This window comes from Drosophila melanogaster, chromosome 2L (assembly GCF_000001215.4).
Source record: "Drosophila melanogaster chromosome 2L".
Classification (NCBI taxonomy): Eukaryota; Metazoa; Arthropoda; class Insecta; order Diptera; family Drosophilidae; genus Drosophila; species Drosophila melanogaster.
Window position 1 is genome coordinate 22,174,638 of NT_033779.5, and position 14,649 is coordinate 22,189,286.

At 38.8% G+C, this 14,649-nt stretch overlaps 1 protein-coding gene across 2 annotated transcripts, besides 13 other annotated features; it reads left to right on the plus strand.

The window, feature by feature from the left end:
* Positions 1-180: part of a mobile genetic element that runs on past the window's edge.
* Positions 181-777: 597 nt separating this feature from the next.
* CG3635 (uncharacterized protein) lies at positions 778-9,354 on the plus strand. 2 transcript variants are annotated; one of them, NM_136294.5, is made up of 3 exons: positions 778-965; positions 8,101-8,829; positions 8,891-9,354. In NM_136294.5, the coding sequence occupies exons 1-3, from the start codon at positions 813-815 to the stop codon at positions 9,284-9,286; spliced, it is 1,278 nt and encodes a 425-aa protein (NP_610138.4). In that variant the 5' UTR covers positions 778-812; the 3' UTR covers positions 9,287-9,354. The 2 variants fall into 2 exon arrangements, with proteins under 2 accessions (NP_610138.4, NP_001246131.1); NM_001259202.1 differs by having other exon boundaries at positions 8,971-9,354.
* Positions 1,359-1,405: a mobile genetic element.
* Positions 1,868-3,005: a mobile genetic element.
* Positions 2,092-2,320: a mobile genetic element.
* Positions 2,611-2,756: a mobile genetic element.
* Positions 3,065-3,186: a mobile genetic element.
* Positions 3,211-3,388: a mobile genetic element.
* Positions 4,151-4,523: a mobile genetic element.
* Positions 5,956-6,325: a mobile genetic element.
* Positions 7,520-8,011: a mobile genetic element.
* A 153-nt stretch (positions 9,355-9,507) lies between the features above and the next one.
* Positions 9,508-11,333: a mobile genetic element.
* Positions 11,334-13,329: 1,996 nt separating this feature from the next.
* Positions 13,330-13,604: a mobile genetic element.
* A 19-nt stretch (positions 13,605-13,623) lies between these two features.
* Positions 13,624-14,431: a mobile genetic element.
* Positions 14,432-14,649: the final 218 nt, after the last annotated feature.

A 14,649-nucleotide genomic window follows, 5' to 3' on the forward strand; every position in this document is an offset into this window, starting at 1 on the left:
GCAAGTGTGGCAGCTCTATACCATTGGCCGGGAATGTACCGAGACGTAAGGAAGTACGTACGGAACTGCGAGAGCTGTATGAAGTACACATCTAACAAACTACAGGCAGCCGGATAGATGCTGATCCAGGTGCCAGAGGAACCATGGGCAACCGTGTGTGCAGATTTCGTGAGCCCCCTGTCGTACACATTCTAAAAACAAATTTTCTCGAAGGTTTGCTAAATATTTCTGCGCAGCACCAAAAACTGGGTTTTAATTTCATACATTTCCATTTTCCTTGAAAAAATAATGATTTTTAAGATAATGAAATTCAGTTGAAATTTAGCAGTTAGGGTCATTGTGTTGACCTTTAATATCGCTACCTTAATATTAATCGACTATGAAGAGCCGAATTTAAATACTTTTCAACAAAGCTTTATACTATGATTTCAAATGTTTTGTGCATGGTCAACCACGTAAATGCTAGTTGCCCCATTTCTATTGTATAGAATAATGAGTTTCGCCAGAACAATTGCTTCTGAACGAAGTCCAACAGCCGCTGATTAAGTGTCAGTGCCTATACTGGGACGGAGAGAATTTTAAGTTATCAGCATGAAAACGATTGAGAGCATTGTCCAATAAAATGTATGAGTGCAACTAGAATGGACGGAGCTAGACATAGCTGTCGAATCGCTATCACTAAAATCTAATGGTAACATATTTGTGTACATACATATGAACATTTAACTGATCAGTTTCAACTTTGCCGTATATTATCAACAAAGAAGGCAACAGGGAAATTAAAGTTTGCAGTTCGCTGTAGTTCAACGCAGATGTTGGACAATAATTCTTGTGCGCAAACCAATATTTTAACCAGTAAAGAAATGGCGAATAACAGCCCGACCCGCGGCTCTGTCATGCTGCTGACGCTGGTTTTGCTGCTACTGAGTAGAAAAATCGGTTTGGTAGATGGGCACAAAGTTACGGTAAGATTGTACACTGCTTGGGTCGTTAAAAAATTGTGTATAGAAAGTTAGCAATTTCCATGCTTATTATTTTTCAGTTTGACAACATTAAAAGTAAATAAGCATTTTGGATTTGAATTTATAGAAATTACATTTTTTCAATTCCTGAGTTAACAAATAAAAGTACTACCCCTACGGCTAAGTTTCAGTTTATGATCCTAACGAAATTACATGGTCTCTGGTTACAGAAATGCTTTTAACCATCTTTAAATATAATTATATATGTATCGTGCGAAATATGTTTGCCCTAATCCATAAAAGCGATAAGTGTTAATTGTCATATAACAACAATCAGCTAAAAGGGGTCCGAAAGTGCGCTTACACTTAACCACGATTGACAATTAAAAACATCAAAGTTTCCCGACTTTCAGATACCCATTACTCACTAGTGGAAGTGCGAACGTCAGATTTCCTCATTCATATCGATAAAATTAAACTAAATTAGCCATTTTTTTTGAGATTGTCTGCGAGACGGTTTTGGATGGAAGACATTAGAAGTGGCTTCGGTATATAAAAAAATATTCCAAAAGCTTGTGGGCTTGTGGGCGTTAAAATGGGTGTGACAAAATATTTTTTTGCCCGTCCTATAGAAATTTACTAACTGACTAATCAAAACACGAAAAAATATCTAAACATAAAAAAAACATTTTATAGGCGTTAGAATGGGCGTGAAGAAAAACTTGCGCTGCGTCGATGTCTCTTGAATCTGTATATCTTATCTTAACTCAGATCGACACGGCTAATGAATCTGACCAAGAATATATTTACTTTATACGGTCGGAAACGCTTCCTTCTACCTGTTACATACTTTTAAACGAGTCTATATACCCTTTTACTCTACGAATAACGGGTATAAAAAACATGTTTTAGCGGCTGAGCAAGTTTTGACTTAGCTCCAAATCTGAAATCTGTTGAGATTCTTGTCTGCGTTTGCGAACGAGATGAAATCGTTTATGAGCCATACTATAGCTGGCTAGAGATAGTTTTAGTTGCTATAATTGCTTTAAAATAGTAGCGGAGTCTCCAAAACCTTTGGCCAGAGTGAGCCAGAACCAAGTGATAACCAGAGCTAGAGGAGTTTAGTTTTCACCACCCTCAAGACCTGACTGACCGGAACATGACATAAATCCTACTTAATTCAAATCTTCTAAATATTACTGCCTAAAAATTCAATTTCTTTAATACTCTTAATCATATAATCTTTGTAAATAACTTATATAATTAAAATCGTTAAAATTGATACCGATTAGATTAAGTTGTCCAAGAAGGGTAACAGTACGCTAGTCAATTAAATAAAATAATATCGTTAAAAAAATGAGTTTAGGCATGTTGTTTATATGACATGACCGAATTCCCAGAATATTTTAATCATTTGCCTGTTATCCAGACATTGTCAAAAGGGCGATACGATAGACATCAATTGGTAGTTTTAGGAGATTTTATATATGCAAACCGATGAAATCTAGCAAATATAAAACCATAGTTTTGGGCTTTAGAAATTGACAAGACTTATGCAAAAATTAAACCTAATCTCAAAAGTGTGGGTGTGGCAGTGGTGGCCGAAGTGGGCATGGCAACGGATAACCCAAACGTGCACACTATAAAATTTTAAATTCCCCGAAATCACCTCGTTCATACAAATAGACAGCCGAATAAAACAGACTCGACTAGTTATCCGAATCAGGAAAATACATACTTTATATAGTCGGAAACGGGTCCTCCTACTTATCTTGTTTTCAAAGAATCTAGTAAGCTATTTATTGATAGGAGTAATGGGATTCTTCTCCGTAAAGCTCAATTTCTTTATCGACGGATTGCTTGACAATTCCTTTCTTCATTAAATAGGTAACAGGAATGTCTTTAAATATTTGGCTATTTCGAAGCTCCTTTGAAATGTACTGACTCCCCATATCCAGCACCTTTGTATGTAAATTATATCATTACCTAACACAGATGCAACTAACAACCACTAACCTTTTGGAGTTTATTTCATTTGTAATAACTCTAACGCCCTAAAGCCGCCGTTCCGGTCAAGCCAACACTTTGGAACAATTTCTTAGTTTTTTCTTATTTTATTCCCCAATATCTATCGATATCCCAGAAAAATTATGAAATTTCGCGTTTGCATTCAGTAACGGGTATCTGATTGTCAGGAAACTCGACTATCGCATTCTTTCTTTTTTTTTAATGCTGTAGCTTCGCGCTCGAAATTGCCTTAAACGGCTACTCCACACCGTCGATCCCGAGGGAAAGGACAGACTATTTTGTAATAGTAAGTTCGTTTTATTCTGAAATAAAGCTAAGTCTAACTTCGCACATTAGCAACTACTTAACTTATCTTACTGCAGTGTGTCCTCCAACTTTTTACGCGACAATAAAAGCTATCACACTCTTTCTTATGAGCGTTCCTAAGTAAATCTTGGCTGTGTTTCGACGTACGAAATGGGGTATCTACGGTCAGCAGTATTTTGTACCTGCTGCAGAACCCAATTTTCGATGTTTTGCCGTCTAACGGCGTCGATTAAAGGCAGATTTACCCGCCTTTCGCTACTTTGTAATTTGTAAATGTTGTAAATTAGTACTACTTGTCTACCGATACGGAGTGCAGAAGCCAAAGGTCTTGACTTACAAGACACAATATAAGCTTCCGGATCTGAATCCCTGAGTAACAAATCTCTAGTTTGAGATACTGTGCTTATCTATCTATCTGTGCAAATTTTTCAATTTCCTTTTTTATCCTTGTTGAGCTAATAAGCTTTTTATTAGCTATTTTAAGCTATGAAAAGATGAATTGTCATTTCAAACGATATGACTCTATTGGCTTTAGCGAGCGAGATTCTTTAGGTAACGAAAGCCAATGGTAATGAGGAACATAATTGCGAACAGCAGAACCAAAGCCAAAGGTGTAGGTGCAAGAGTACTAGGGAGGATTGCTTAGATAACGAAACTAAGCCCAGCTAAGGTGCCTTAATGTTTAACAGTCCCCAATGTTGGCAGGTAAACAAATGACAAATTAGGAATTGATTAGGGCAGCGTGACCCGGCAATCCTATTTGTTAACATTTGCCATTTTGCACATTGAGAAGCATTGGTTCTTTTTAGCGAGGGACTTACATAGACTCAGCGCATGTTAGTTGATTCATGTTGCACGCCCACTTTAACGCCCACAAGAAGCCCAAAACTGTCACGCCCTCACTTTTGAAAAATGTTTTGAATGTTTTCAAAATTTTATTAGTCTTGTAAATGTCTATTGATTTGCCAAAAAAAACTTTTTGCTACGCGCACTCTTACGCCTACAAACCGCCCACACTTTTGCAAAATGTTGTGATATTTTTTCCTATTTTTATTAGTCTTGTAAATTTCTATCGATTTGCCAAAAAAATGTTGCCACATTTTATAATTTTATTCTATCGATATCCCAGAAAAATTCTGATATTTCGCGTTGTCATTTTCATTAGCTGAGTATCGGGTATCTGATAGTCGCGGAAGTCGACCTTAGCATTCTCCCATGTTAAAATTGTATTGATATTTTTCATTTTATTTTTATATCCCTTACACGTAGAGTAAAGGGGTATTCAAGGGTCGTTGAAAAGTATGTAATAGGTGGAAGCGTTTCCGACCCTTTAAAGTGTATTTTGTGACTGCGCCGAATTTGACGGGACTCAAAGATGGTCTATAAATTAATCTCCGAGGATTTGCTGCTGCATTGCTGAACAAAATATGCTGATAATAATCTGATTGATTCATTTGTGGGGCGAAAACTTAAAAGCGAAAGCAATGTAATGTGAAGAAAAAGCGAGTATGCGAGCGACTAGCTTTTTAGAGATATGTTCTTCTCTTCGATAGATGAATAATCGTCCGTGCATGCCGCCCTCCAAAACTGCGTCCAGTAAGAAGCCATCCTTGCTGATGATACCTAACAAGAAGTAAGTGTTTACTATTGGGAATTTGATATCATCGTGAGTGTTGACTTTTTTTTCTTTGCTCTTAGCAACTTCCGAATAGCTTGGGATGGGTAAACGACATATTTTGTCACCGACCTTTAAATTGGTTTCTTCCTGTCGCCATTTTGGACGTGCTAGTTGGTGTGAGTCTAAGCCAGTCTGAACAACATCGTCGTAGGATCCGTTGTCCGTCTAGAAATCGAGTGTAAGGGTCTCATCCTGGGTGCTGGCTTCTGGTTCTGCCAGGTTCGAGTCTCCGATAAGAAAGTGTGGAAGTTATCCAACCCATAAACATAGCACCCTTCCACAGTTTATAAACAAATTTTAATTCTCAATCTCGTCGGCATTACCTTTGCCAGCGCTTAGCTACCCGCTAATATAAACAACCCAAACTTAACGTAAACATAGCTTCCGCTTGGAGACCAAACCACAGCCAACTTATTGCGCTTCAATCAAAAACTGCATCGATCAGCATAATTGAATTTCACAATGCAGTGGAATAATTTCAGCATAAAGCTTTTATCGAAAGTTCAGAAAGTTTCAAGGAAAAGCTTTTGGCGAGGTTGATTGGATTAGGACTTAGAATTTGAAGATCAGTCTGATTCGGGAGGATTAAAAGAACGGTTTACAAATGAATCACTAGATAAGAATAAGTGTCTTGTAATAAAGTGATAACTTAAAAAGTTTAACACCAATAATGATATTAAAATTTAAAAATAAAAAATTATTTTTTTGAAATAAATAAAAATTAAATAAATTTATACCACAAAAAGTTAATTTGCATGAGTTAGCGCCTGCTGGTCATCCTTGTCTGCAGTGAAGGACATGCTTCTACGAGTAGTACAGTACAGTTGAGCCGTTACACAAAATTGCGCTTAAATATCTTAAATTCCTTTTTTTATTACTGTGTGGTGGTGAATTGTGCTACAGAAAATGCAGATCTCCCCTTGAGTTAAGTTACACATGGCTGTCTTCACGAGAAACGATTTACTGTATCTGGTGTACTCACCGTGTGGTTAGCAGGCGAGAATACTACCACAGTCCGCTGTTGCTTGTCGTAAGAGGCGACTAATACAGCGATAGGTTCCTCCAACCATGCTTGTCGGCGCAATTGGAGGAGGCCCACCGAACCCCTTTTTTCGGTTCCACAGGTTGTGCAGCTAGCCAAGACTGTTCATTAAGGTAGGCCCGTGGTGGGAGTATCGTGGTGGCAGAAGAGATTTTAGGTAGATCTCGCTCCTCAGCAAGGGGTAGTGCTTGCCCGGCAAGCAAGTACTCGAATTGCTACCGGGGTGGTCGCTATGTACATAGCTATAGGTGCTAGTCCGGGACACTTGTCTGGCGTATCCCCAGGCACATGCACCATATGCTCACTTGTTGTTATGCTCAGTGTGGAACACGCCATGTTAAACAAGGTCGGATCCGAAAGTCATCATGTATCTGGTGTAGTTTAAAATACTCCCCGATTGCACTTGCATACTGCTAACGTGTTTTCTGCTAAAGTTTTTGTTTCAAGGCGTGGAAACTATTTAAGGCGATATGTCTTTTATATATCTAGACATATATAAATATAAAGTTTTGAACGTCAGGCGGATCTGTAATTTCCGATTGGCTGACGAACATGGGTGTCCACAAAATGTTTTTCACACCATTTTTCCTCTATAGTTAGTTGGCGCTCTTTGGGCACGTGATCTATTTCGGGAAACTTGTGCACCATCTGGTCTATCGTCACGAGATTACAGCGCATGGCGAATTCGTATACCCCCGATCTAGTCACTGGTCCGAAAACAATCTAACCTATCTTCCTGAGTGCCTCTTCGAATCTCTGAAATCTGTTGAATGAAATACACACCCACGGGGACGACGATCCGTCCACAGCGGGTAAAGTTTGAATCGGCTAACTGCAATCCTTGAATCCACTGAGAAGTTGCGTCTCCGAGAAACAAATGAGCTGTAAGCTGCGCTGTGTTGGTCGGCCTGCGTTGTCGCGCTAGAGTAGGACTTGGAGGAGATGTTGCAATGGGATAGTGTAGTATTGGGTAAACCTAGATCAATTTGGGGAATAAGTTCGTTCGTGCGTTTAAAATCAATGAACTAGGTCGTTTATTATGTTCAATCGTTCATTTTTTAAACTTGCCTAAAGGTGCTTCACAAAAAAAAAAAAATGTTATGAATTTACTTCATACAATGCTGTCAATGAAAATTAATATTATTAGTACTTACTTAGACATAATAATAATATGAAATAATAAAGAGTTTACAACTATATTGAACTAAGTGAACTTCAGTTCGTTCAGTTTGGTGAATAGTTCAATTTAGTTCGTTCGTTTACGAACACTAGTATGGTGTGATGGCTCTTGCCGTACTGGAAACAATTGGTAAAGCTGAGAGCGTCGGCCGGACGGTCAGAGCCATGTGAAAAAGGAATATTTGAAATGGACGCTGTTGCATCGATGGTTTTCTGGTTAAGGTTAAGGTTTACTACGCACGTTTCATTTACCTACAGAAGCACTTACTTCTTTCAGTCAGTTGCGGGAAACCGAAAATAAAGCTTGTTTTTAATATATATATAGTAACATATCCATAAGTCCCTATGACTTAAGAACATGCCTACACACTAATACACACACAACATGTACAACCAAATACACCCTACACTACTCCGGATATACCCAACAGATACCAGATAAGAATAAGACTACCATATGTTTCTCGAGAGTGGAAAAACCCCAACTCTAGATAAGTCACCCACTGGTAGACTAAACATCCATCCCCTCACCCCATCGTTATAAGAATCTAAGAGCACTTGTATCCAAGAGCGAATGCACTTCTAAGAGAAACGCAAAGCCCTTTCTCTTCATGATCAGAACCCTAAAGTCTAAAGTCCATATCAGAAAAGCTCGATACCGAGGCTTGAACGTCAATCAGATCAGAGTATGAAGTTAAGTTTAGTTTGAGACCTAATTGTAATTGGTCGGTCTTCTTCGAAAATCTAAATATTGTAATCATTTAGTAAAATAAAATTATATTTTTTTTCACATATAAATATTGCAAACATTTAATTATATTGTATATAATTAACTGCAGGGTCTGATTAGCTTCAGCATGCAGTTGAGAACTTTATAACCAATCACTTTTTTAAATCATTGATAGGCTACGTCAATTTCCAATCACAATTACCCGGTAGAAGAGCATACAGTCATCACCCATGATGACTACATCCTTACTATTTACCGCATCCCATCATCCCCAAACCGAAGTCATCTAAATAGAGCTGGGCGAAGGGCTGTAGTGTTTTTGCAACATGGCATCCTGAGTGCTTCCGACGACTGGATTATAAACGGACCAGAGGCGTCTCTGGCCTACATGCTTGCAGACGCCGGCTACGATGTCTGGCTGGGCAATGCACGTGGCAACACGTACTCACGGCAGCACAAGCATATCCATCCGGACACGTCCGACTTTTGGCGTTTCAGCTGGCACGAGATAGGTGTCTATGACCTCGCAGCCATGCTAGACTATGCGCTGGCGAAGAGTCAGTCCAGCTCTTTGCATTTTGTTGCACACTCGCAGGGTACCACGGCGTTCTTTGTACTTATGTCTTCTCTGCCTTTGTACAACGAAAAGTTGCGTTCCGTGCACCTATTGGCGCCCATAGCTTACATGCGTGACCACTCTTTTATTCTGTCCAAGCTGGGTGGCATTTTTCTGGGAACGCCGTCCTTTCTTAGCTGGGTATTAGGAAGTATGGAGCTGCTACCTATTACTAATTTACAGAAACTGATATGTGAGCACATCTGTTCCAGTAGCTCCATGTTTAACTTTCTGTGCTCTGGTCTGCTGGACTTCATCGGAGGGTGGGGAACACGACACTTGAACCAGGTTAGTGGCCATATGGATCTTAAATGATCGTACCTTGTTAAATAGTCTTGACACCCTGTAGACTCTGTTGCCGGACGTTTGTGCAACACACCCAGCAGGGGCATCTTCGAGCCAAGTAATCCACTACCTCCAGCTTTACAGGTCAGGCGACTTCCGACAGTATGATCATGGACCGGAGCTAAACGAAATCATTTACCAGCAGCCAACGCCTCCATCTTACAACGTTCAATACATTAAGAGCTGTGTGGATATGTACTACAGCGAAAATGACTATATGTCCGCTGTTGGGGATGTGAAGTATCTGGCCTCACTCCTACCATGCGCCCAACTATACCGTATTCCATTCAGAGACTGGAACCATTACGATTTTTTGTGGTCCAACAATGTAAAGGAGGTTATTAATAATAAGATAATTCAGAAGATTCGTAAATACGATGAAGATGGTGTAGGTTTCTAGTATCTTACGAATTGTTTGATATGTATATGAATTACGTTTTAAAGGAAACCCATTTTATTTTCATATGTATAAAAGCGGTGTTTTATTGTTAAGGTTCATCATAGTTGGATCCTCAATTTAAAATTGATTTTAGAAACATATGTATTATTCTTACAACTATGGCGTTTATCGGTGACAGCGACGCGAGCAGCAAAATGGAGTTTCACTTGGTAAAACTGTGGGAAAAAACATGGCCGTTAAGCAGTTTGCAGTACCTAAGAATGTGAAAGCTGTTCAATCCTTTTTCGGTCTAACGGGATTCTTCAGGAAGTTTGTAAGAGACTATGCCATCATTGCGCGACCTTTAACCAATCTATTAAAAAAGGATGCCACCTTCAAATTGGAGTCTAAAGAATACGCAGCTATTGAGAATCTGAAGAGTGAATTGTGTGAAGAATCTATTTTAAGGATTTATTGTAGAGGTGCATCAACGGAGCTGCACTTAGATGCTTCAAAGAACGGATTTGGGGCCACATTGCTGCAGAATATTGAAAATCAATTGCACCCCTTATTTTATTGGAGCAAAAAGGCGAGTCCAAGTGAATCAGGAAGACACAGTTACATTTTGGAAGTAAAGGCTGCTTATTTAGCTATGAATAAATTTCGCCATTATTTACTTGGAGTTCCGTTCAAGCTAGATACTGACGGTTGTCAATAACATAGCGCTTACGCAGACCATCAAGAAGAAAGACGTTCCTCGCGAGGTAGCAGAATGGATTTTGTATATGGCAGATTTAGACTTCAAGACAGAGCATCGTGCGGGTGAGAGAATGCGTCACGTGGACTGTCTCAGCCGTTATGTCAAAGAGATTTTTTTTTTATATCGTCTAAGATATCTTGTCGGTTGAAGGCTGCCCAACAAAAAGATGAATATATTCAGGCCATACTCACGATATTGGAAGAACGACCTTACAACGACTTTAATCTGAAGGGAGGAGTTTTGTTCCAGTTTGTCGAAGGAAATGATTAGCTTGTTGTACTTAAAATAATGGAACGTGAGATTATAAGCGAAGCTCATACAACAGCAGTTTTGGATTCCACACCCAGAGAGCACGGTCGCAAAGCTTAAAAACGCGTGTATTTCGTGCATTATTACGAACAAAAAGCTGGGCAAACAGGATGGACTTTTATGCTGCATTGAGAAAGGTGGATGGACTCGTCTCTGAAACTATATAAGAACATCTTCGCACTTGTTGATGGATTTTTGAAATTAGTGTGGATTTTTGCTACAAAATCAACTTGAGCTGACGAAGTTTTGAAAAAATGGAAGAATGGTCAAACGTATTTGGTAATCCGAGCAGAATAATAACCGACAGAGGAGTTGCGTTTACTTTAGGAGCATTTGAAGATTACCTCAAGAGAAATGGAATCGAGCACGTCTTAACAACAACTGGAGTTGCCAGAGGAAATGGGCAGGTAGAGAGAATAAATAGGTCTATCTTGTCTATTATTTCTAATTTATAGGCTGAAGATTCTTCAAAGTGGTATAAGTTCACATCACAAGTGCAAAGAGCTATTAATTCCTTAATTTAATTTATTTAAGTTGCTCTAAAAAGAAGTCACCATTTGAGATTATGTTTGGAGTAAAAATGCAGAATAAGTCTAACGCCAGACTATTGAAACTTTTGGAAAATGAAATGCTTGAAGAATTTGACAAAGAGAGGCAGATATTACGACAAGCGGTTAAGGGACAAATACTAAAGGCTGAAGATGTTTTTAAAAAACAGTACGACAAGAAACTTAAAGAAGAAGTTGTATACAAAGAAGGTGATCTTGTAGCAGTAAAACGTACTCAGTTTGTTGCTGGGAAAAAGTTGACAAGCGCTTTTCTAGGACCTTTTGAAGTAATAAGATATGTAGTTCGTAAAGCTGTCAAAGGAGAAGGCCCCACCAACAAGACGCATACGAGTGCTGATAAAATGAAGCTATGGAAGTATGCTCAGAATAATGAGGATGACTTATCGTCTGGGACAGACGATGATGAGCAGGATGAACAGGCCGAGTGTAAACAATGAGAGTGATGGCAGCGCGATAGCATTCATTTTTTCAAATATTACATATTTGTCAATACTCTTAAACTTATCTTTGAAATAATAAATAAATATTACATAAATATATTATAACTAATTTAATACTTTATTATTAATTTTAGCAAATTATGGACAGATTCAAGCAAAGCTGACTTATTATTTTTTCCAAGCTCCCTCTGTCCGGTTATAAATGGATCTGAGCGTAAAAGGAGTGCATTCAAAATGTCGGTGTTTGTAATAATCCGTGACATTTTCCGGCTGTGATAATACATTTTGGTACATTTTTTATTTATTTGTTGTTGGATTCGGCAGTTTCCTCGGAAAGCTCTCCAATTGATATAACTGCATGCTCTATAATAGCAGGTCCATAAATAAACACGTTATGAACTGTTCCCGGCAAGAAGTACAATGGATATTTTTTGATCAGTTTTTTGCAGTTTCTAAAGCGTATTCGTTAAATTTATAGGCATTAATTTTGTGGCCCGATGCAATAGCTTGAGGTATAGTGGCACAACGATGGATCAGGTTTTCATCTACTCCTGTAATCTCAAATGACAATTTTGGATTAGAAAATAATTTTCTAGCGACATTTCCGTCGTTTAATGATCCTCTATCTCCATCTCTGCGCTTGTCAACTATAAATCCCATTTCTTTTCGAAAATTCTTTTGCATTTTATGCTTCCTTAACTTTATTTTTAATTTTTGTTCCGGATCCCTTACCTGCCACATCTTGACGGTGGACTTTAAGAAATATGTAAAAAGTATTCAAAGAATTGTATTTTTGCATGAAGGGGAGATAAGCAAAACTCGAAATGTTTTTTGTTTAAAACTTTATTTAAACATTTGTCCAAATCGTTTATTTCCTTTGGACTTGCACCACATATGTAACATATGGCAGAGACTCAGTTAGGACATTGCAAACGTTTTCATCCACCATAGTCAGTTGTAAACTATGTTGAACGTTTATCTTTCTATCATGAACAAAAACCACTGATTGCTTTAGAAGGTTTATTTTCTCTTTAAAATATTTCTCCTCTTCAAAAGAAAGTTGACTTGTCTCTCTTTGGAGATGGAATCAAATTGGCCTGCAGTAACGTGTTGAAGACGGCCGATATTTTTCCAAATTATTTTATTTTGAGATTTTGAAATTAATTCTAAATTATTGTTGGAAAATGTTTGTTTGTATTCCCTATGACCTGTACTTCCGTCAAATCCCCATTTTTCAATTAATACTAAATTTTCAATAGAATCGGCATTTTCTGTTTCCACAACATTAGCTTGTAGCTCTAAAATACTCGAGAATCACACAGACGGCACAATAAAAACACAAAACAGAGACTTCGTTTGCAAATTTGACCTTGAAAAAATAAGAGATTGGGTTCGTATATTAACGATTACAAGCACATCCGCAACTTTCCGCAAAAATCTTTAACAGTTTTTTTTTACCTCAAGAAACTCTTTAATACAATGACATAAACATATATATATACATAAACATACATAAACATATATACATACATATATATATATATATATATATATATATATATATATAAACTAAAACCTTACGTAAACATAAAAAAGATGTTCACAAAATACACAAAAAAGGTTAAATCAAATATAATTACACAAAAAATATTAAATCAATAAAAAAAACGTGACATAAAGAATTTATTAAAGTAAATACCTTCAAATTTAAATTCCATTTTAAATTATGTCAACCAGATAACTATCACCGACGTTTTCACTCTTTGAAGTTCGCCTTGTTCTCAATAAAAATGCAATGTGTCCATATAAACGTAGCAAAAAACATGCTCGCGATTTCAGTTCTATTTTTAGAAAGTACCGTTAGCTTTCTAGACATAACCTGTTTTGTCTTGATATGTTCGGATACTTTAGATGATTTGTTTACTTTTCGCAAATCTATTCTGATTCTTTTTTTTCTTAATTTTGGCCTTTGGGTGAACCACTATGCATTGACGTCCCGGGTAGGCTAACGTGTCATGTTGTAGCTGTACAGGTAATAAAGCAGCGGACCAAGGTGGAGTTGCTTTTAGGGTGGAGTTGCAGATAGTATCATGCAATTGAGCTTTTTTGGGGTTTTGTTTGGCGATGACGTTGGCAACCTCGGTGGGGGTGATCGGCAGGTCCATTTGGAGTGCTTGGGACAGCTGGTCGTGATTCGCGTCAACATCCTGGGGACTGGTGAGGTTCAGTGGCTGGAATAGCTCCGCGAGGTGAACAATAAAAAAAGATCCATCCATCCAACCATCTTTTGCGTAAACGCCTATTCTCAGTTAAAAGGAGCAGAATCTCTCTGGTAATCGGGATTTTAGCTGCTGTGGGCCTATGCAGTAGTAGCCAGTCTGGCTGCAGCCTTAATAATAAGGGTGAGAGTGTCAACAGCTTCGTCTAGTTCTCTTTCTGAGTTTATCGCCGTACTCAGGTTCAGAGAGGACTCAATCATGATCATGGAATCGTTACAGGACAGAGTGCCTACCGATTAGTCGCTCCATCTTGAGATAAGCTGTAGCTGTTGCATCTATAAGCGGTAGGTGGTCGGAGCTGAGCTCAGCAACGGAACGTATTTCATCGTGCATATCCAGAATGCCCTTGCTGACAGCAAAATCTATATAGCCTGGGGAGCCTCTACTGCCGAACGGGAATCTTGTAGGACCTCCGGTGGCTAGGGAGCTTATATCTAAGCTTAGGACCAGATTCGCTAGCTCACGCCCTCTTCGATTGGATCTCCCCGCTCCCCATAGCCAGTGGGATGCAGTCCAGTCGCCCGCGACGAGGAGTTTGGAACATTGTTGATTCAGAATGCATTTAAATTCGCTCGTATTCCATATGAACCTCGTAGGGCAGACGCGAGTTGCTCCTCGTCAGTGGCTATTGGTGTAAGAGGAAAGTGGACTAGGCCGGATTTGACCAGGATCGCTGCAACACCTTTGGCGTTACCGTCGCTCAGGTCGTTGGCAGTGTAAGACTCAAATCCAAATATTTTGGGTGCCTGTGCCTCCTTGCAATGAGTCTCGCTGAGCAGCAGAATATCGATCTCGTAGCGCCGCACAAATTCCTGCTAAAATTCACGATGCACTATTTCGTCCATGTGCAGCCAGTTGCGTGCAAGCCTGGCGCATGAGTATCATAAACGGAATTCCGCTCAACGTCTTATGTTAGGTGGATATACTGGATGTACACTGCTCTCGATTGGAGCCAATAAGCCAGCACTCCTGCAGCTTCAATTGGCGTTACTCCATTTGCACTTTGCATAGGCTTTCGTTGCGCTTT